General features: G+C 39.9%; 1 protein-coding gene across 1 annotated transcript; it reads left to right on the top strand.

Annotated features, from left to right (window-relative positions):
• The first annotated feature begins 1,600 nt into the window (after window positions 1-1,600).
• LOC139737731 (solute carrier family 23 member 1-like) lies at window positions 1,601-24,306 on the top strand. The gene is made up of 12 exons (XM_071648412.1): window positions 1,601-1,783; window positions 2,416-2,573; window positions 3,219-3,307; window positions 4,018-4,085; window positions 12,683-12,864; window positions 13,343-13,463; window positions 14,360-14,516; window positions 15,437-15,690; window positions 16,311-16,440; window positions 19,982-20,125; window positions 23,683-23,778; window positions 24,053-24,306. The coding sequence occupies exons 1-12, from the start codon at window positions 1,601-1,603 to the stop codon at window positions 24,304-24,306; spliced, it is 1,836 nt and encodes a 611-aa protein (XP_071504513.1).
• Window positions 24,307-24,755: the final 449 nt, after the last annotated feature.

Raw genomic sequence — 24,755 nt, 5'->3', positions numbered from 1 at the left:
CAATTTGATTTGCACAAAATTATAAAATTCTATATATTCGTATTGCAATCTTGTGACAATTTTAGGACAGTGCGACGCCACGCTTGACAAGTCCAAAGCCCGAAACCTCTATAGCCACAGTGCAGCAGTGTAAAGCTATATCATCTCATTTCATATAACACTATGTAGTGAATAAGTCACACTGACACACAAAGAGAGAGAGAGAGGGGGGGGGGATATGACTCCCCTCCCTAGCTTCTTGTCGCACTCTGGTCAAAGTTCGAAGTTTTGAATAAGAGTGAGGAATTCAAGTATAATAAAAGAATGTGCCCTTCCTCCAGGGTTAGTCTCTTCAGTGTTGCCATTGTTCTACCAGAGGGCCCTGCCACCATTATTACCCTATAGCGTTGCCAGGTACGCATTTGTGCACCTGGGTTGAGAGGGAAAGGGTAGGTAAGAAGATTTTGTCCACGGACTTAAGCGTTGGACTGAATTCGAACTTGTGTCCAGCGATTGAAAGTAAAGATCCACTTTGAAAGTACCCCACAGGTGAAGAAGTGAACTTTTTTTGTTATATTGTCTTTCAGTGGCGGATCCAGAGGGGGTGCAACGGGCGCGCGCCCCTTTTTATTGTTGGTTTTTTTTTTTTTAAAGTAAAAGAAATAAACAGAAAAAATGTGGGGTGCGTGCCACCCACCCCCACTTAATTTTGCAAAGGCGCCTCCTCTTTAAGGATTCAAGGTCGGCCCCTGGATTTGGTGAGGAAATGTTATAATCACGCCGACTCAACGAGTTTTTGCTTTTGTTTTTCTATGTTTTGTATACAGGGACGGTGTCATATAGAACTCATTATGTCTTTGTTGTTTCTTAATCTGGAATCCGTTTTTCCCTTAACGTGTTTTCTTCATTTCGGTGCAAACTGTCGTTATTGTTGATAATAGGCCCTTCGGTTTTTTCTCTTTCAGTAAACAAGAATCGGCAGAGGCTTCACTCGGCTGTTTGCCCCTTCAATGACTGAACTCAACTATTCTTAGCCTGTCCCTAGAATGGATAATAGTTGTCATTCTGGGGAAAATAACAATGAATTCCACGAATGCGAACAATTATGGCGACTTCACAAATAACCTAAGGAAAAAAAAGAGAAAAAACCTGGACAAAGAAGAGAGAAATGTATATTGGGGACGACTTATCTTTTCTGCTTTTCAGTCTTTTGAGTCCTGCACATTGAGTATAGATACGTCGAAGATTACTGCTCACTTCTCTGCGGTCACAATGCATTGCAAAAATGTATGCCGTACACGCTTTGTGAGGTACACTCGGCCTTTCTGCGGAGGACAACGATATATTGGCACCGGCCCTGTTGACTTATGACAATACAACACGACTTTCCGTGTATGTATTCATAGCCTTGGTTATAGTTTCCGGACTTCTTGCGGTCATTTGAACAAAGTGTGTATAGGAAGGAATACAGCTCCTCTCTAATGTTTGTTTGACCCTTTACTGGAGGGAAATTGTCTCGGACCAAGTGTATCAAAGGCGCAAAACTTTGAAGGCGCGAAGTTGTCTCTTTGTTTCAGCATCAACGTTCTTCTCGAGTTTGGACCGCACAGAGAAAACCGTGATGGAGGAGATACGATTGTCAGAGGTGGATGACCCCAACATTACTCATATAGAAATCGACAAGGACGTTGATATCGACGGAGATCACACCACCAGCGTCACAGTTGCCAAGAACAGAGGCACGGTCATGTATGGAATCGACGACCGACCACCATGGTACAGTACGTTCTTGTTGGCGATGCAGGTAAAGACAAGTATTTAGAAAGTTTCCGTGTTGAGCAGCAAATTTAGAATTTATTCTCTTCAAATACAGAAAGTGAAATGATGATTAAAGCTACATAACTTGAAATGTTAACTGATAACATAAAGACATCCATGCTAACTGAGTACCATTTCTTAAATTGTCCTCTTTTATTCGTCTTTAGAATGTCCGTTTTTGTCCGTCGTTCACGTTCTGTTGTGGCATTGGGCTGTCTTATTCTTTTGACGATCGGATGTTTTCGCAATATATATATATATATATATATATATATATATATATGTCTCTTCATGTATGTCTTCTTCTTTTTGTTATTTCATTGACAGTACTGAAAAAGGAAATACGGCTTCCATTTATGAGCTTATAATGTACTCTTTCTGATCTATCACCTTTTGGCGGTGCTGTTAGATAACGTCATGTCAAGGTTGTATAGCTTGTTCTCTGACATCAACTACAATTTCGTAGCTTGAATGAGGGGCTGGGCTGGGAGTATCTTTCTCGGAGATGGAGTAGAGACGTCATAAAAGTATATAGTCATTCCCTTACACCGCCCCTCCGCTCTCTCTCTCCCTCTTCCCCTTTCTCTCTCTATACATCTTTCACTCTGCTTCTTCCAGCATTTCTTGGCAGATTTCACGAGCCTCTTTGCTACACCTCTCATCTTGGCGCCATATCTCTGTATCCATGGCAACCTGGACATCATCTCTAAGCTGGTCTCCACGCAGTTCGTGGTTGCTGGTATCCAGACCTTCTTGCAGACGACATTCGGATCAAGGTGCTCGCAAACAAACAAGCAAGCAAGCAAACAAACACACAAACAAACAAACAAGCAGTTTAAGTGGAGCTACATCAACATGTACCTTACAATTTACTTGAAAAAAAGAAAAGTTCTCGACTCTGAAAAAAAGAGTTGAGTATTCATGTCAATATTGCTGATGAAATCTTAATGAGTGATACGAATCAATCATATTCCGACATCACATCTGATAATTGCTGTATCCCTCCATTCTTAATCACTTTATTTTCCTATTTTCACATTGATATATCATGTTTATCATCGCACAAACAAAACATTTTTTAAACAAGTATGAAAGCAAATAATTATGTGTGATACTTGTTAAACAAATCGACATGTTTAGTGCACAGCGGAGTGATACCAAAAGTCAATATCATGTTCTTTATAACGTTACCCTGAATCGATGCTCGGAGTGAGTTCAATATTCAAAGAAAATGAAAGTGTAAAAAGTATCCACGCACTTGATATAGGTATCTCACAATCAAGGGGTGATAGCTTAAACTACATCATGTCAATATGTTTGACGATCCCTACGCATACGGTCTTGCAAGTGAAAAAAAACCCCAAAATCAGTAGTCTTGTGGTATCATGTCTTATTTTCATACTGTCTTACAAAATCTACAGACTTCCAATAGTTCAGGGTCCTTCGTTTACCTTCCTTCTCCCTGCCTTCTCTCTGATGAACGTCCGCGGAGATTGTCCGGCTGTGACAGGTGAGCACTCCTGGGTTTAAAAAAAAAGATGTCACTGCTTTTCTGAAAAAAAAAAAAACTTCAACTGAGACGCTCAACCCCGATGAATTAAATCTTAATTAGTTGTCAATAGATCAACTGACCTGTAAATATTATGAAGCAGCACTGGCCTTCGGTAAGCACATGATCCCGTCACGCCTTACAGCACACATCTCTTATCAAGTCATATGACAATCTCTTTTTGTTGCGGTGAGTGGACACCCACATTTTGCAACACCAAATATCATTCTTCCCCTCTCATGCACTATCATAAGTATCGAGCAGAAATGTTGGATCTGACTAAAACCCAGAAATGAACCAGGATTTTTTTAATCTTATAAACACAATACACGGAAAATTATTTTCGTGGGTTCCACCCTATCTTCCCATCGAAGGGGTGGGGAAAGAGCATTGCCCCTTGGCCCAACCAACAAGCACTATCCCCCTCCCCCCATCTGCATGCCACCGCCATCACCCCTACACACACACACAGACACACACACACAGACAGACACACACACACACACACACACACACACAAACAAACAAACAAACAAAAAACGTTCCGCGGCTTCTGCTCTCCCTATGATATAAACATTATAAAATTGTCTTCGATGAGAGGTCCTCAAGCTTTCATTTTAATGTTTGAGCCATTTTTTTTTTGTTTTATCATATCATGTATTTTTTTTTAGCCAACGCCACAAACGCATCTGAGATTCAAGAGGAGGAGATGAAGGAATACCAAGTCCGAATACAGGAGGCAAGTTTTGCCAAATATTTAGTTTGATAATAATGTCGTGAACGCGTTACTTCACTGCAAAAAATGCGGTGTTAAAAGTGTAACACCAACCGGGTGTCAAACTGTGGGTGTTAAATTTGGTGTTAAATTGACACAATTTGACACCCTTCGGTGTTAATTTAACACCAACATTCTCTCATTCATTGGGTGTTAGATTCTCGGTGTTAAAATGACACCCAAGTGGTGTTATAGTTTTGTCATGAAAAGGGGGTTTTCACTAATAACACCGTATCGGTGTTAGTTGTCCACCAGAGAAGTCACGTGTTCGCAGTCCGATGATCTCATTGGTTACACATGCCAATGCCTGAAATTTGTTGCTGTGGCGCGGAGTCGTCAACGTCTGTCATCGCGATAGTCAGGTTTTCGATGTCGTCTGGGGCTAAAAATGACATTGAATCTATGATGGTGACTTTGCTAAGTCTGTCAGCGGGGATAAGTATCTTTTAAGGTAATTATTTCCTGTACCAGTTATTTTCTATCATAAACGATGTGCATGATTTTCACGTATTTCATCGCATATTATGGACAACTTTGTCTTTGCACGCACGTAATACAATGTACTATAGTATACTATGTAGCGCAGCATACTAAGTACATGTAGCCTATAGTGTTTGCCATACATAATAGGCCATAACACCAACGCGCTGCATGCGGTGCATTGAGTCCGAATTTCGCTGAGGGTTCCTTTGTCCAATAATTGCATTTTAAAAATATCATCAAATTTTAAATATAAAAGGTTCCGTGGCATTTTGTATTGTTATTGATGTAGTTTTCTTACCTCTGAGGCTCTGGTGCGAATCTTTGTTAGCGCGCAAATCATTACCCGCTACTGACGTGCACGAAGACGAAGTTCGAACAATGTTTGTGTGTACATGCTCGTAGGTTTGTACGGTATGTTCGTAGGTATACTGGTAGGCCCCTAGGCCTACTATATTTTTTGTAGGGCCTACTGTAACTGTTCTAGGTCCAAACTGTTAGGTTTAAATTAGTACTAGGTACTAGTAGCAAATATCGCTCTAAAAAGAGCGTAAATACCCGATTAAAGGGGCTGGGTGGGGGGTTCTCCCGACCCGATTTTTGTTTATCACAACAGGTTAGGTGATGTTTTCAGTACACTACAGTGTACACGTAGGAACATAGGGGCCTATATAGGACGCTAGTGTTTGCGCGTGGATCTTACATTAGAATCTACTAACTAGTTTTTAATATGAATACTACTATTTATGAGTTTGCTAACCGCTTACAAATTTACATTATATAAGAATATGCTCTTATAAAGTTGATGACGTCACATGCATGTAAAACCGGTATTTCCACCGAGTCCATGTTAAGACTCTAGACTCTAGATCTAATTGTAAGGTGCGAGTTCAAGGGTAGCGAGAAACAGAATCACAGCCCATATTAATAACTGGCAGTTGTTCTCTGTCTGAGAACTGATCCTAAATTTCACAAATGAGTCAAAATGGAATACTTACATGTATCATCGCTTTTTTCATGATTCAGGTGAGGGAATATACGTCTACTTTGATGGTAGTATTTGTTGAAATAATCTCTTGACAAAAAAAAAATCCCTTCTGGAATATGCCTCTTCCCCATATAAATTGCCACACTTAATGATATTGGCAATAGTGCACTTGAGAATCTTGAAAATGACAGAATTGCAAAAAGAACTTTTATTATCTATCTAAAAAACCTTGAAAATGAGAGTAGATCAATTGCAAAATGGCATTTGATTTTTCCATTTCTCCTCAAATAATATTTGCATAAATGTACACTGCATAAAGATGATGAATACCTGGAAGCAGGATATTATTGCCCCCCCCCCCCCCCCCGTGGCTAATTAAAACGAACTTGAAATTATGAGCATATCTCAAGTAGGTATATACAGTATGATAGAATCACCGACTGAATTAATCTGAAGCCACCTGAACAAAACCCTTTGTTTTCTGCAGTTCTGATCAAATCTTTCATGCACACAAGATAAATCTGTTTCATGCACTTGTATACAGTAAATACACTAGTGCAGTTATGTGGATGTTCAGTACTTTGAATCCTAAGCCAGTGCATCACACCTTGCGCACCAGTTTGACAGTTTGTGGACTTGTAGCCACTTGATAATTATGTATGTTCATGGTCCTTACACTTGCAGGTTGAACGGTACTTCTCACTCCTTCTCCCAGGCAACGATGCCAAGCTTTTTTGAGCAGTGGCCAGTTTTTGGTGGAAGGTCTTGTCAAGCTAGCAAGAGGAAAGCCTTCACAGTCAAGCTGTTGAGATTGCTGGGAGAACACACACATGCGGAAAACTGATGTGGATTCATGAGACTTGGAGCAATCATCAAATAGTGTACCACCAGACCTGGTAGAAGTCAGGGTATGCCCAATACTATAGGTTTTGAAAGCCCCTTTTTTTGTGTTCTAGATGTCTATCCATCCAATATCGTTTCTTGTGTATCATGCCGCAAGTTGAAAACAATCATCTGTGAATGAAACTTGGTAAGGCTATGTAAATCCAGGGGGCGTTCCACAAAACTTGTCATTGGTGACAACTGTTATAAGTAGCTGAAATCTTTGCATCTGACAATACATTTATCAAACGTTTCCCTGGAGTCGATAAGGGTCATGAGGTCAATAATCAAGGGTCAGGAGCCCTTCATTATGAAAAAAAAAAATGCAGGAAATATCTTGTGACTTTGATTTTTCAAAGGCAGATGAATGGATTTCACCAAACTCAATTGTAATATAAAAGTTCACAGTCACAAATCAATATGTAATGTAATTTTGTTATTTTGGAGATGCTGATGAAATAAAGAAGAGGTTTTTTTTTCTTGTTTTTTTTTTTAAAGAAGTCACACAACAACCCATGGGTTCATCCTACATGAAGGATCATATTTTTTACTTAATGCTCCCTGATTATGCAGTGCAATTCACTGATAATTTCTGTTGATACCTGGATACTTTGTTAATGAGTCGTAGAATATATTGTATATAACATGCATTTCTTACAACACAGCATAGAATGTAAGTAACCTGCAAATCCTTCTTGTACTCTATCTGCTTCCACCTGTGAACCAGGGCGCAAGGATTGTGCAAGATTGCTGTGGCTTTGGCTATAGACTACCTTATCCGATTTCAAAAGGTAAGTCTACATGATTATAAGGTTTGTTCATATATGATGCGACAAACCCCCTGACGTTTTTAGTGTTCAGATATGGTGCGCCAAACCTCGTCACTTTCATTATGTTAATGAATGCACATGACTTAAAAAAAAAAATAAGATAAAGATAAACTCATGACATTGTATCTTCACTTACTTTTGAGCTTGATTGCACCATAACTTCTTGCCACTGTGTGGCAAAATATATTCCTCTTGCCTCAGTGTTTTTGTTTTGTTTTGTTGCATTTTGATCTGTTTATTTGTTTGTTTTTTACCATCTCATATCGCATTGATTTGTGCACTAAAATGTTGCCGGAGTTTGACTCATCATATCTGAACAAGCCTTTATGAGTCATTTTGGACAGGCAATTAGAACTCACAGTACTTTGGTATTCTGAAAATGAAATTGATTTTTACGAGTTTAATTGATTTTGCATTTTATACTTTCTATGATCTGTTTTTGTATTAGAAAAGAAATTAGAGGTCAAGGGAAATTTTCTGGGTTTTTTGTGTTGTTGGACTATGTAATTTATTAAGATCACTTGCTTTTCAATGTTTCACAGGTTAACTTTTTTTTTTTTTGGATGTTGTGAATATTTTTGCGCACTTGCCTTTGTCAGGGTTACGTGTATGTCCTGATGTCGACGAGAACTTTACTCGTGAATGCTTTAAAGTCGATCCTTAAACTTTACAGATTGTCTTCCCCATATGTAGGCTGAAATTTTGAAATTGCTTTTTGATCAGTCACGAATAAGAGAAAAGTGATAAATTTCAAAGCTTCTTTAAGAAAAAATAGGTATAAGTGAGTTTTAATTGTGAAATTATAGTGATCTTTAAGTAAAATGGAATAAGATCCATTTATTATCCTCTGCCAAGAAGTGGTGCCTGAATTGTTATGGTTTTGAGTAGTCCATCCCTCCGTGTGTGTGATAGCTTGAAATCTGTTAAAATAATCATAAATGTGAATAAAATGTGTTAAGCCTATGTATGACTGAGTCTATCAAATTGCATTATGGAATCGAAATAAAGGTCACAGTCAAATTTGTCTAGATTTTATTTGTAATAGATTCATACAATGTCTGTTTGTTTTTCATTGTTTCCTTACATTTTCAGCCTGATGCTAGTTTTGATCACCACTTGAAGAGGGAAAGCAGAAGAAGATGCAGCTCTTGATGCAGCTTGCTTGCTTGAAGATCAGAAGATGCAGCTTGCTTGACAGAGGACGTCAGAAGAATAACATACATGTGTACCAATATTACTTCATTGTTGACCACTTGGTACTACCCTGCCCTGGTGATATCATTCAGAGTGCCTTCGACACATTGTTCAAAGCACATTAAATATGTGTTTTGTCTACGGTATGCAAAACCTCTCATCAACCTTTGGACATTTGGAATTACCCCGAGTTCGTGAACCGAGATCTAAACTTTCAAATAGATAATGAAGTGATGCATTCTTTAGGAGTTCCCACTGAAACTGCTTTTTTTTCACTGTTTGCCATACGAACATGGAATGAGTGATGGACAAACAATAAATTGCGCCCAGGGGGCCTGTGTATGGACATAATTTGATTCGTTCAATGGTTTTAGAAGACACTTGAAGAATCATCATTGTGACAATGAAACTGTGAAGATACTCCAAGTCCAGTTCTATGGAGGAACCGAGATAGAGACTGATGATACAAGTTGTATACAGTTGATGAAGCAGTACTCTCCATTAGTCGATGACAGTTTTTGATGAGGAGGTGATTACCTTTAGTCCAGGGGACATTGAACAACGACCTTGTAATTTTTACATGTCCTAGTTTACATGTGTCAGTATGGAGTAATGCATGACCATGGTAACATCAAATTTTCATAAAGATTACAAATACAGAATGTGGATCAAGCTACTCAGTTTTAAATCAATTCTGTTGAAATTCGATTGTCCAGAAATCTGTTGCCATGGCAATTGCAGTTTTTAAACAAATCATACAAAATTGTGTGGATCACGCTGCTCTCTTAGTTTCTTTTTTTTTGTAGCATTTAGATTTGAATTTGATACATATGGTCACTATGATAATATGTTATCATGCAAGACACTTTTTGTGGGGGTCATAAATCCGTTTCCATGGCAACAGCATCTTCATACAAATCATCCACAAGTACGATGTGGATTCAGCTAACTTCCTCAGATTTTGAGCATTTGACTTTAAATTTGGCACATGTGACCACTGTATTATGTACCTGTGCAAATTTTATTTTTCGTCATTGTCAAATAGTATGTTGTCAAGTTAATGGTATTTTGTAATGAGAATCGTATAAACTACAAGTGGATTGAGCTTACTCTCTCAATTCTTAGCAATAACCTTGAGATATGACACCTATATATTGTGACAAGATAAATTCTAGATGTGCAAAACACTTTTCTCGTCAATGTTAAACAATGCGTTGCCATGCTAACTTATTTTTTTTTTTAATACAAAGCAATCGAAGATATTGTGAGTGACTCATAACTCCCTCATGTTTTAGGCATTTGACTTGAAATTTGGCACGTGACCACTGTAGTGCGCTAATGTGCAAATGTCATCTTTTGTATCGGTCAAAGAAAGTTATCATGGCAGTGACATTTTCAAATTAAAAACTTACACAACAGTTGATTATGCAATCTCCCTCAGTTTCTGAGCATCTGGCCTGAAATATTGAACAGAGTGCTAATGTAATGGCAACCATCTTTTAAAATGAAAATCAAACAAAAAATACTGTGAATTGGGTGAGCTCCCTCAGTTTTCTAGCATTTGACTTGAGGTTTCGCTCATGTACAGTAACCAGTGTAATCTTAAAATGAGTCGCACACTGATCTCACTGTTGAGTAATCTTGCTATGGTAACAACTTTTGTTACATTGTACACCTTGTACTTTTTTTTTTTCAACAAAAGGCATACAAGAATATCATGAATTGAGCTAACTCATTAAGTTTTAGGTGGGGGTATCAATTACATCCAGTTCGAGTTGAAAATATTGGCCCAAGAAGGCCTTATGTGTGTCATTTGAATATTTAAATGATCCGAATTTCACATGCTTGTATCATCACTTGCAATAGCATTGATCAAAAGAAAGAATATATATATATTTTTTTTTATGTTAACATTTTACAACCAGACTGGATGATCTATGTTGAATATTTGAATTATACAGCTGAGTAGGCAATTCAATTTGAACATTTGAATGATAGACCCAAGAAGATATAATACTAGTATCAATTTCATTTGAAAATTCAACTTGATAGTGCCAAGAAGGCCAAAGGTATTCAGAGTGAGTATTTAAATTTGATATTTTAGCCTACAATAGCCATAATGTACCTCATTTGCATAGATAATCAAAGAACCAACTGACAGGGTCAAAGGTATTCCATTTTGATACTTATATTGTAGAGATGATGCTTTCATTACATGTAATAGAATTATTGTGTTTTGTTGTGACAGACAGAATTTATTAAATATTTTGATCAACCTAGTAGCACGTGACTGTCTTTCACCTACTTACATTACTGTGTTATTTTGTGCGATTGAATGTGGAGAGTGTGAAATGATGTCGAGGTATCGACACTTCAAATTGTTAATAAGTTGGCATCACTTGGAATTTATTTCTCACTCTGAAGCGTTGAATCAACACTTCTGTGGTGTCAAATAAACACCAAATAATGCAAACTTATAACACTTTGAAGTGTTAGAATAACACCATGACAGGTGTTGGGGTATAGATTCTAACAACAAATAGTGTTGAAGTTACACCGTTATTGGTGTTAAAGGGTGTCAAAAGAACACCAAAGTGGTGTCAACTTATCAATAATCTAAGCAACACCAAAGCTGGTGTTGGTATATTTTAACACCACGGGTGTTGAACTTACACCATAACTGGTGTTGGGATGTCAAATGAACACCATTATGGTGTCAACTTCTTAACACTCTCTTAAGTGTTGAAAAAACACCGAGGCTGGTGTTGGTATATTTTTACACCCTTTAACACCCATGGGTGTTGGATATTTTAACACCAGAGACGGTGTTACTTCAACACCAGATGGTGTGGTCCTTTATTGAAGTTCGGCCGGTGTTAGATTCAACACCAGTGGTGTTAAATCTAACACCACTGTTTTTGCAGTGTTTGCTGTGGGTGGTATATGCGCGTAGTACAGTGTAAGCCAGTTCGGAGTTCAGTTTTGTGCATGAGCAATAGCAGAATTGGGTCATTTGCACCAACAGGGTATGTTGACAGTTTTTCATATTCACTGAGATAAGGATCTGTGATGTAATGATCGTTAAAATAGACCTTGTAAACGATGCTTGCCAGCATATCCACCTGATAGCCAAAGCGGCATTTGGCAATATCGATAGAAAAAAAGGACTCCATGTATGAAAATCTTGACATAATGACGTCAGACGAATCACACAGAGAGAAAAGACTTTATAACCAAGGAAATAACGAAAACAAAGAAAACATTTTTAATACATTCAGTGCTAAGTAGTGAAATGGATGCTTTCCCAAGTGTTAATGAGTACATACCATTCTGGGCCCCATTTCATAAAAAAGTTGACGTGATAGAAACTCTTGCTTAAATGGCAGTTGTCATGGTAACGGCATGAATCCAGCTTCCTGATTGGCTGTCGATGTGGGAAGTTGCCATTCCAACAGGAGTTGCTACCCTAACACCTTTTATGAAATGGGGCTCATGTCACCTGGTCCACGCAAGTTAGTAACTTTCTTTGAATATGACTGATGAATTCCATCAGTCAAGCTTAATATGCATTATGTCATTTGAAAACAAGGTCATTTTTACCCACGTACACAATTTGCTAACCCCGAACTACTAGTAGCTTATTCAATTAAATTCAGATTTTATTTCATTTTGTTTTTGACGAGAACATAGACATGAGGTTTCATAGGCAAAACAAAGCAAACCGAGAAGAGTATACAATAATTGTAGAACCTTAAGATTATAATACATTGTCATGAAATCTGAAGCAATGAGAATGAAATAACGATACGCAAACTGCGAAAAATGGAGGGACCCACTAAAGAGACAAATCTTGTACAATGTGGGCCCATCAGGTAAAGAACATCAATCAGAAAACAAGTCGATGCACAGGGAGGGAAAAAAAAATCAGTAGTAGCAGAAAAACTGTTGACTATGCAGCAGTACTTTTGTGATCATGGCAATGGTAACAATCCCATCGAGTAGGATGCATTAATACTATTCGTAGGCACCACATAAATGCAGTCTTTGCTATCGATTACGAATTTACCATGCATATATTTGCTCAGGACATAAATTTATATCCATATCTTAATATGTCTTGTATACGGTAAAATAGCTAATGATGGTATCGTCAATTAATGAAGTCTCTTTATTGATCATACATATAGCTGAGTGGAGCTGTCCTTGTCGCCTCCATTTTCGAGATCGTCGTCGGTTTCGCGGGCATTACCAGCCTGTTTCTGCGCTTCATTGGACCACTGACGATCGCTCCTACGATCGGTCTGATCGGACTATCGCTGTTTAACGTGGCGTCTTCGTACGCGAGCCAGCACTGGGGCATTGCTGGCCTGTGAGTTTATATTTTTACCTTGTGTATAAATTAACATAATTGGGAATTAGAACAAAATTAAAATAATTATCAGTTAAATCATTTGCTAAAGGTATATCACACACACACACACATACACACACACACACACATACACACACATATATATAACACATCAACATTAGCGTACTTACGCCTATATTATCAATGTTTTACATCTATTTTATGCATATTTTCCTAGTTACTTCATTGATATGCCTTCGTGCACCTAATTTTTTTTAGATGAATATTGTTGCAAGAATTTATAATAATTTTGTATTATTTGGATATGGAAAACTGAAATAAAACGAATATTTTGAGAGAAACGGAGCAGAGCCTGTTCCGGCCTGGTTATATAGTTTGTTTTGTTTTGTATTGTTTTGAAAATCAGCAGCAATTTTCAATAAAGTGTTTGGGATTCGGATCAAAATACAATTTTCTTCTTTCCCGCTCTTTGCAGCACGTTGGCTCTCATCGCTATCTTCTCGCAGTATTTAGACCGCGTTAACGTTCCCTGTCTCGGATTCGGGAAAACGAAGAGATTCAAGGTGGTCCGGTTCCCACTCTTCAAATTATTCCCGGTTCGTGTGATGATGATTAATTACAATTTTAATGTAATCTCATATGCCAAAATTGTAATGAACTGCACATTTCTGTTCATTCCTTTCATGAGGGCAAGAAGATACATGAAACAAGAGATTACGATTAAGCACTCTTTCTGAAATAGGTTGGTTTCAAATAATTCTAGTTCTTCAAACAAAACGAGCTATTACGCAAGTAGTGATTACAAAGCAACCAAATTATGAATGAGTACTAAGGGAATTGGTTAAGTTAAGCTGAAACGCTGAAAACACTTATCGAGAAATCCAAGAGAAGAGAATAGTTACGTTCAGACGGTGAACCTTAACCTCGAGGATAAACTTGTAGGTAAGTATGGGGCGCCAAGTGAAGCATGGTCTCTTTCGTTACGAAATAGGTCATTTGGTCAGGAAATGACAATTTCGTTGCCACAGAATGACAAACTTACGTTGGAGAAATGACAATTCCGTCATGAAATTGTAATTTCGTGGCGAAAGAGACCATGCAGACCATGCATAGAATTGTCTATGCCTGGCGATATAGCAACCTATTCAATGTAAATGAATACAGTCGAAATCTGTATTCAAAATGTGAAAAAGGATGGTACTGGCTATTTTTTATGTACACGTAAGGCCTACGGAAGATTACAGCCATTCACTCGATTGACGTCATGATCACGTGACGGATTGGGATATTTCCATGTATCCCAGGTATACCTATTATTGTTAGGAGATTTAGGCTCAAAAGCCCATACATTTAGATGGTTATACATTTCTGGACTTTTGTTATTTCTTCTGAATTTTTTTTTCAATGTTGATTTTCCATAGTTTCTCGTATTCATAAAAACATGTGTTATCATCATATCTAAATTTCCATCGCTGATGCATTATATTTGTAGGTGGTGCTCGCGCTCTTCACATCGTGGCTGTTCTGCTGCATTCTGACGGTAACGAACGTGTTTCCTGACGACGAGTCTTCGAGTGGCTACCGGGCTCGAACCGACCTGAACCATGAACAGCTGTCTGCTACACCCTGGTACTACATTCCATATCCAGGTATGGTGTCTTTGAATGAGACAGTACAGCGAATTCCAAAGTAGCAGGCAGATACAGTAGGCCTATAACTTTGGGTAACTTGTTGGATGATGAAACTTTCTTAAGTGGCTATCACATGGGATTGGACACTAGATAGCGACGTGATGGCGGCTTGGGTCTCGCTGGTTGCGGAGACGTCCGCGACCAGCCAGGTCGCCGGGGAGTCACGAGACTCCAGATGGTCTTGGGGACGTCTCCACGACGTCTCCTTGGTTGCGGCCTAGTCAAGGAGACTAATCTTGCCCGCGACCTTTCGGAGGCCCATGACGGTGTAGAGACGTCGCGGAGACGTCTCTGCGACTAAGAGAACGTCTCAGAGACGTCGCGGCGGCGTCCCCGCGACTTCAGGGCGAATACGTGTAACCCTGTTTCTAGACGTCTCGGACGTCGTCCTGGAGTTACCCTCTTGGTGAGAACACCAGCCATTTTTAGTCGCAAGAGTCGTGGCAGTCGCGGCGACTTCTCTTCCACTGAGATATGCTTGAAATGAGTAGGGCCTACAGTATTCTCTACATGCAATAGGACAATGCCGTATACAAGTTAACTATAGTTTAGATTGTAGGCGGGACTTATAGTTAGGAGAATACTTTTACTTTACGTCTTGATACCTCAGCAGACTTCTGATGCATGATTCGCGCAGCCATATCTCGCAACGACCGTGATCTCCTTATGACGCAACACAAGGATAGTCATGTTAAACTATAATACACAAAATGGAGGACTGTCCAATTATCACACACGTGCAACCCTAAGCTTGTTCTCCTCTTGTGAATTGTCATGTAATATCAGAAGAAAAAAAAAATTCCCTGCCAGCAACAGTCGAAATCGGTCCCAATTGCCATACAATTTTGTAATTCAACTCGCCTAATTATCTTACGCAGGTCAGTGGGGACCGCCACGGATAACTGCCCCCGGAGTTCTGGGTATGATGGCAGGCTGTACCGCTTCCATCGTTGAGTCCATCGGTGACTACTACGCATGCGCCAGAATAGCTGGCGCCCCTCCACTTCCGCCACACGCGGTCAACCGTGGGATAGGGATGGAAGGTGTCGGAGGTATAATCTCGGCCTTGTGGGGGACCGGTGTGGGTGCTACTTCGTATAGCCAGAATATAGGAGTCATAGGTATCACAAAGGTGAGAATAGCTTCCATAGGTTCACACAACAAAAGTAGTCAGCAACGGCCAAAAATACCAAATAAACACATACACGATCACTATACCGCTGCTGTAATTGACGCATATAAGTAAAGTTAATGAATATTATTATGTAGTTGTAGAGATTTGCCTCCAAACAATTACGTTTTGGGGTTTTCATTTCTATATCTGCTTGCATTACGCGTCATTATTTTGTTCTGCACAAAGTATACATACAACATAAAATTGATAAAAAGTATCTAAACGCTGAGTGAGTATTATCATTCATTTTGTTTGCATGAATATCCATAGGAGGACATTGGATATTTCAACCTGCATCTCGTTTGTATTTTCCATTCCAAGCACTAAAGGTATGACATTTCATAGGCTCGACAATCCCATACAAATCAGACAGGACAAAAGATGATAGCGGGATCGAGTGATGAGCAAGAGAGCAAGGAGGGGGGGGGGGTCGAGAGAATCTATGAACATTGCTATCTTGCTGTCCAGTTTTACGCATATTTACCTATAGATTAACCACCACTTGACGCAGATTCGTGGCATGAGTACTTCCATATCGAACTAAAATGTGCTGTGTAATGTCACCATCAACGACGCAGGTGGGAAGTCGGTTCGTTGTGCAGGTGATGTCATTCATACTTCTCGTCTTTGGATTGTGGCTGAAAGCGGGCGCTGTTCTCGTGTCGATCCCAGCTCCAGTCATCGGGGGCGTTATGGCTGCAACGTTTGGTGAGTTGCCGAACGATTCAGTTATTTTGATCTCATTCTGTGAACTCCTGATAGGGAAAATTCGGTTTACAAAGTAGCCTGTGACACTGGCGTAGGCAGGGGGGGGGGGGGGGGGATGGGGGCGGTTGCCCCCCCCCCCCCCTAAGATTTGGACCGGGGATTTGGGAGGCGGGAAAAAAAATGCGTGTATACTGTATGCATGCACATTAAGCGGGTCTCCTTTGCAACCTTTCATCAAATAAGATATTTCTTTTTTTAATATTTCACTCAAAGTGTGCACCAGATCGTTGAATTTCAATTCAAAATATGCAAAATCTCTCGTGCTTGGGAGGGGGTATCCCCCTCCCAAACCCTCCCCCTCTGTGCCTCTTTCCCTAGCTAAGTACACTTTTTAGATTAAAAAAAATTCTGAATAATTCTGAGTGCACAAGACTTATCACTTATATTCCGAAAACTGAAGGTTCCATCATGTATCTTAAGGGGAATTTCCCCTTTTAATAGACTCTTTCCTCCCTCAGCCCCCCCCCATCATTTTTTTTTTTTTTTTGGTGATTTCCCAAATGTTGATTCCATATACATATGCGTATACCAGATATCTCAATTTCAACCTTAAAAAGATAAAAGCTCCATCGGAAGGGAAGGGTGGAGATAACACTCGCCAACGCCTTCTCCCTGCTCGCCCCCCCCCCCCCAGAAATGCAAAGAAGTAGACTGTGGCTACACCCAGATCGCTTTATTTCAATTCTAAAAACGCAAAAGCTCCGCGAACGGGAGGGGGAATCCCCTTCCCCTAAGCTCTACCTCACTAGACTTTATACATACGCACAGATGGTGCACATTCGGAATAAGAGCTAAATTCCGTGATTTTAACACTTCGATGAAAAAGTATTGCATCAAAAATTTGCACCAGATCGCTGAATTTCAGGTCTGAAAACGCAAAATCACCTTCGTGTGGGAGGGGATATGCCCCTATCTACACCCTCGTGTGCATGCTTTTTCTGTTTGATTGCTGAACAGACAGCGTTCATGATATTCAGTGTAAGAATTAATACAAGAAGACTAGTGTATTTAAATTATACCATTTTATAGGCAAATTGTTTAATAATAATCTACACTAAAATATACTGCAACCTTAAACACGTGGGACTGTTTCAACTCGTTAAAACACGCAAGAACATGCATCAAATTGCACCATTTGCAACATCAAAATGTAAAAAGTTCTCACCGTGGGAGGGGGGACACCCCCCTCCCACACCCTCCCCTACCCCCTCGCTCGCTCCGCTCGCTCGGGTTCAGTCGCGTTCATGATATTCACTGAAGTGTATGTAAATTATACCATTTTATAGGCAAATTGTTCAATAATAATCTACACTAAAATATATTGCTACCTTAAACAAGTGGGACTGTTTTATGTCGATAAAACGCGCAAAAACATGCATGAAATTGCACCATTTGCAAAATCAAAATACAAAAAGTTCTTACCGTGGGAGAACGAAAAAGCTCCCAAAGAACAAAAAGTTCTTACCCTCCCCCCCCCCCCCCCCCCTCGCTCGCTCCTCTCGCTCGGGTTCAGTCGCGTTCATGATATTCAGTGAAAAGAATTAATACAAGAAGTGTATATTTGAATTATACCACTTTATAGGCAAATTGTTCAATAATAATCGACACTAAAATATACCGCTACCTTAAACAAGTGGGACTGTTTCACGTCGATAAAACGCGCAAAAACATGCATCAAATTGCACCATTTGCAACATCAAAATGCAAAAAGTTCTTACTGTGGGAGGGGGGACACCCCCTCCCACACCCTCCCCTCCCCCCCCCCCCCCCCCCCTCGCTCACTCCTCTCGCTCGGGTTCAGTCGCGTTCATGATATTCACTGAAAAGAATTAATACAAGAAGTGTATCTAAATTATACCATTTTATAGGCAAATTGTTCAATAATAATCTACACTAAAATATACTGCTACCTTAAACAAGTGGGAATGTTTCACGTCGATGAAACGCGCAAAAACATGCATCAAATTGCACCATTTGCAACATCAAAATGCAAAAAGTTCTTACTGTGGGAGGGGGGACACCCCCTCCCACACCCTCCCCTCCCCCCTTGCTCGCTCCGCTCGCTCGGGTTCAGTCGCGTTCATGATACTCAGAGAAAAGAATTAATACAAGAAGTGTATCTAAATTATACCATTTTATAGGCAAATTGTTCAATAATAATCTACATCAAAATAAACTGCTACCATAAACAAGTGGGACTGTTTCACGTCGATAAAACGCGCAAAAACATGCATCAAATTGCACCATTTACAACATCCAAACACCCCCCCCCCCCCTCGCTCGCTCCGCTCGCTCGGCCTCGGTCGCTTCGCTCCCTCGCACACTAACCGCCCCCCCTAAGATGAAATCCTGGCTACGCCGTTGGCCTGTGATAGAGGCGCCTGTGATAAAGACACTCATCCCTATGTATCTACGAGTAGGTACTACTCTCAAGCTCAAAAAGAAGACTGTGTACATGCTGTAATGTTAACGAAAATTGTCTCCGCGAAAGGTTACGCCTTCTGTAACGGAATACCCCCATCTAGTAGCTATTTTACTATAGAGACTTGCATGAAATTGATAGATATATGGCATATCACTGATCTACACGTAACAAAATATTGAAATCTTGCGTAATTCCACTGGATTCAAAGTAAGCTCAAGTACTATATTTCACATCAATTCCAATAGCTTCATAGAAGCTTTTGTACTTATGCCCCTCACGAGGTGTGTGAAAGCAGGACCACATGGTAACAATAATTATTACTTTTTCTGTTTCTATTTAGTTTTTCACTCGAAATTTGTAAATGTTTTCTAAATTCAGAGTGATGCAAAAGAAAGTCCCCTGGATATTAGAGAACAGAAATCATTTCCAGGGATAAGATTAAGTGTCGTATAAAACTTAATGGCATTCAAAAAGTTGTTATAAGAAACCGGCATTACATTTTTATTGATTTCTTATTTCATTTTCATTCATTAGCCTTGGTGTCTTCTGTAAAGTTTTGTGATAATACATCTGTATATAGGTCACTTTTATTGCAGATTAAAGAAATGTAGAGGCACGCCCCCCCCCCCCCAAAAAAAAAAAGGCGAGAAAATATCTGATTGCTTGTAAAATTATTATTTGAGTCAAAAATGAATACAAACGTGCTGAATCTCTTGTGCAATTGAAGTGTTTGTCAGGTTTGATAAACATTAACACTCAAACATTAATATGCATGTAGGATATACAGATATCAGTGACAAAATACCACTGATGACGTTATTATCAACGTTGATGCGTATTGAGTAGGACAGATTTACACAATAATCTTCCGTGTACCCGTTATTGATGATTCCAATAAAATCATTATACACAGCACACCCGTTCCTGCTAGCAATTGGTTAATATAGACTGTCTAAATATACTCAAAATGTTGTTCAATTTAAGTTTCTCTTTGAAATCACAGAGATAGTGCATAGCGTACTCTCTTCCACGATTCTCCTCGACCGCTTGTTTTAGGTATGGTGGCCGCCGTGGGTTTCTCCAACCTCCAGTTTGTCAATTTGAACTCGTCCCGAAACCTCTTCATCCTGGGAACAGCGTTCTACATTGGAATAGCTGGCCCTACCTACATCAACGAAAACAGGGACTCCATCAACACAGGTCACTGCCATCACCCATCGGAACAGCATTAAACAGTTTTGCTTATTCATCCATGCAGCTCCTCATCAGCGAGCTAGATACCGCTAACGGTAACGCTAATTAGGCAAAAATGGTGTTCCGCATATACGCGATACAGCTGTTTCCAATGTCCAACCCGCGAGGATGCGTTGTCTTAGCGTTCGCGTCGCATATCTAAAACTCGCTATTTACAGGATCTTGCCCAACCTGTAATTACCGAGATTGTGGAAAAATTCTTTCATTCCCATTTATTCATAACCCCAAACCTGTTTGACTAAATCTACACAATTGAACTATCCGTATGTAATGTGAACATTTAAACAAAAACTTGGACTGCAGGTTGATTTCACGCTCTGGCAAGCTATTTTTGGTTCAATTCATCTCAATTTATTTTGTTTTGTAAAAAAAAAAGAACATCAAATAAAGTTACTTGACTCGTTGATACATATTATGCTAAAAAGAAGGTCAACAGGATTTAAATCAAATTCTAAACAACTTTATACGTTAGGCTGAAATCATGTTTTGATAAACATGTAGGAACCAATGAATTACAAAAGAGCATGAAATTTCAGTTCTGGAAAGAAAATAAAATTCCCCCCCCCCAAAAAAAAAAGAGAAAAAGAAATAAAAATGTCATGTATACTGTAATAGGCCTACCTTAATGCCGTTTTTCAATTCAATTCAATTCATTTGTTTTCATTCTTCTTCTTTTTTCTTTTTCAACAAAAACATAGCACAAGATAAATCAGGCTTTTCATCATAAACAAAGAACATTATATTTTTTGCCTTTGCAATGGTGTAGGCGCGCTTGTAAAGTGCGCACACGCATATAATTGTGATTGACTTCGTTCTATTTCATTTACTTATTTCATTTCCAACAAAAATGCAGTTGCACTAAGACATTTGAATACACATAATTACATACAATTACTACAACATTGTAATCAAGGAAAACACTGTGATATAAGTACAATAGATTGTTTGAAACGGAAAGACTGCGGAAATGCACGGCTCGTGTTTTGCTGTCTCCTCATAAACGATATGTAATTGTAAAAAACTTAATACAAAACTAGACAAATTGCCTCAAAAATAAAAGAAGACAAAGACACAAACAAATAAACAAACAAACAAACACGAGGAAGCTCGCATGTAGCAAAAAAAATATATATTTATGAAATGCACTGTGCTAATCTAAAAACGAACGCTCATCCAGTTGATTTTCCAATCAGATGAACCTTTTCAGCGAACTGTGCTAATCTATTTGCTTGTGTCTTGTCTACTTTAAAGGGTGTGTACAGTTCTGGTCGAGGTGAAGATTTAGCTTTTAACGTTTTGCGAAATATTCAGAAACCATTCTATAAGATGTCAAAGAGCGTGCAGTTCTAAGGGGTATCAAAAGTTTATTAGATGAAAATCGGTTTTGAAATGGCTGAGATATCCAAAGACAAGGTGAAACAAAGAGATCCTAATAAAGTTGTGGCATGTCGCCTTTTATTATTAGCACTTTTTGTCAAATAAACGTTGAATCCTTCTTAAAATTCCATGCTCTTTTATATTTCATAAGAGGCTTTTCATTACCTCACTTAGGAATGTTCAAAACATGAATCCCTACCTCAACCAGTACTGTACAGTCCCTTTAAAGGGATAGTACAGTATTGGTGGAGATGAGAATTGGGCTTTTATCTTTTTGTGAGATACCAAGAAAACACTTATGAAATAGTACGGAGCATACCATTTTAAGAGGAATTCAGAGTTAATTTGATGAAAATCGGGTTTGGAATGACTGAAACATCCAAAAACAAAGTAAAACAAAGTGATCGTACTAAAATGTGGGTCCCACACTTTATTAGAATTGCTCTTTTTTGGATATCTCAGCCCTTTCAAAACCAATTTTCATCTCGTCTTCGTCTTCTTCTTCTTCTCTCTGTCTTTCTGCCCCTACAGACCCATCCGATCTGGCAGAAAATCAACAATTTTCGTACTGCAGTGTCCACGTGCGAACTCGTGTGCTGAATGTATGATAAGCCGTGGTCACACTGGCAGACGATCGAAAAGTTTACGATTGCTATCTTTCAGATCTCGAAGTGTTATTGCCAGTGTAACTTCCCGCGAAACTTCTCGCGAAACTCTTCCCGCAACTTCCCACTCAAACTATGGATATTGACCCCATCCCCACCAAACTTCTCGATCTTTTTCCAGGGTGAACGCTAGAAGCTGAAACTTCGCGAAATTTGTCACGTGACCTGTCCAGTCCACCACCTGTTTTATTTTGTGTTATACAGGTGTTCATTGTTACGTCACAATCACTAGCAATCCGACGACGCGCTCTATCTTCTTTCTTTGGCACGCGCACGACCCAAACTTCTCGATAAAGTTTGGCTGCCAGCAAAGTAATACGTAGGATGACGGATCTTTGCTGCCAGTGTGAACGGATGACTGAAGATCACGAAGACTTGCGATCTTGAACTTGGTTAAGGCCGTGTCACACCATAACGCGGGCTTGTGGCGAGGAGGTAGTTTCCAGCACGTATAAGATTTTCAGCGGGCGAACAAGAATGTTTGCAATTTTCATTCATGCCTTGTCATACCTTACGGGGGAACTTCTGCGGCTTGACTTGCGGGGAAACAAATTTACTCCAAGGAGCTCTCCGCAGTTGGTCCGCACCTGACAGTATCTAGCGCGTAGTTGCCCGGAGGTGCTCACGCAAGTCCGATTTAACCGCAGCCAAGTTTTGAGCATGACCAAAACTTTTTCCGGGTGAGTCGCGGGAATGCCCGTAGAAGTCCACGCAGAACGCCAGTAGGAGACCCTTAGCGGCAGTACTTCCCAGGCAATTCCCACGCAGGTACTTCGCAGTCCCGTATGCAGCCAAGATAATGAAATTCTGTGAGATTTCAGCCATTCCGTTAGAGAAATTCCTTCACTGAGTTGTCAGCCCCCACGCGACTGGTACAAAGGTCACACAGTATACTCGCAAGCATAACGCGTCCAGCAAGTAAGACACATGCGCTGACTCGCACAAATCCTTTCCGCCCTCAGGAATGTCCGGTATGCTAAAAAAATCCATACACGTAACAAGCCCGAGTAGCTTGCCCGGAAAGGTGTGACAGGGCCTCGAACACGGTTGCGGGTAAAAAAATATGCGTGCTCACCTCCGGGCGACTACTTTTGAGATACATGCTAGGTACTGCCATGTGCGGATATCTACGGGGACCTCCGGGGAGTCAAAATTGTTCTTTGCAAGTCGCACGCAAGGCTGGTGTGACACGGCCTTAATCTTCTGCCACTGTGACCGCGGCTAGTGAGTATAAATTGCGGCGAGCGCGAGCGGGTCGCAATATCATGCATTCGCATAGTATGCTTGCGCGAATGGGACACGTAATCTTTTGGTGGATTTTGCTGTCAGGTCGGATCGGTCTGTAGTCAATTTTATTGCCATGCAAGAACTTCAGTTAAAAATGAGAGCATGCGCGTAAGTACAGCTAGTAATGAATACACTATTCTTTTAACACGATCCTTGTGACTTGTTATCATGCAGGTTCTGAGACGTTTGACCAAATCTTGGTGATCATTTTGGGCACAAGCATGTTCCTAGGTGGGACAGTCGGCTGCATTTTGGACAACACCATTCCTGGTAATTACTTCTTTTTGAAGAAAAAAAAAGTAGAACACAAATGTGTACTGGTAATGCTCTCTCAAAGATTAGACATTGTGGCATCTGTAAAATGTAAATAAGGTAACATTTTTGCAGGACCTATACATTGTGCGTGCTTACACTGAAATACAACAAGGGGCAAACTATACAGTATTCTATTATCGCTTCTCGGGATTTTGGCTAAGATCATGACTTTATTGTGTAGTATTAAGTCGCACAATGTTTAGTCTCGTTGATTTTTATGGCCAAACAGGTTCCCCGGAAGAGCGAGGAATGATCAAGTTCAGCAAGATGCAATTCCAGAAAGACGACGAAGTCGACGTCGAAAGCGACCTGGGAGAGTCTGGAGATGACGTCACTTACTTGGTGAAAAAGTGCTACGACTTTCCCTTCGGTATGAAAGCTGTCCGACGGTGGAAATGGACCAAACGAGTGCCTTTCTGTCCAACTTTCACCGGGTTTCGGAACCCCTTCGCGAAAGTAAATCGCTGCAGACCGAAGATATAATGATAATGATAATAATAAGGTCTTATTTTTCCAGGGTAGCCTCTTCAGTGTTGCCACTGCTCTACCAGAGGGCCCTGCCATTATTATTATTACCCTAGCGTTGCCAGGTACCCATTTATACACATGGGTCGAGAGGGACATTGTGGGTAAAATCATCTTGTCCAATAAGGACGTAAGCGCTGATCGGGACTCGAACTCGGATCCTCCGATCGGAAGTCGGGAGTCTTAACCACTCTGTCACAACGCCCCCATAAATGAAATGAAATATGAAATGAGTTCAGGCAACTTCGCGATGCAACAGCAGAGAAATGATATACATGCATACTATAATGATACAATTTAATATAAACCATGACCGAGATCGATCAATCTGCGGATCTGCCCGTGTTATGTCCAGTTCTGAACACATTTTCGTTCACTCCTGCATGTTTGTATGGAAGAAGATAATA

Source organism: Diadema antillarum, unplaced genomic scaffold (assembly GCF_040938485.1).
Source record: "Diadema antillarum isolate AM-2024a unplaced genomic scaffold, OU_Dant_1.0 scf00000029, whole genome shotgun sequence".
Taxonomy (NCBI): Eukaryota; Metazoa; Echinodermata; class Echinoidea; order Diadematoida; family Diadematidae; genus Diadema; species Diadema antillarum.
Note: the sequence above shows the minus strand (reverse complement) of the source record. Positions and strands in the feature narration are given on the sequence as shown.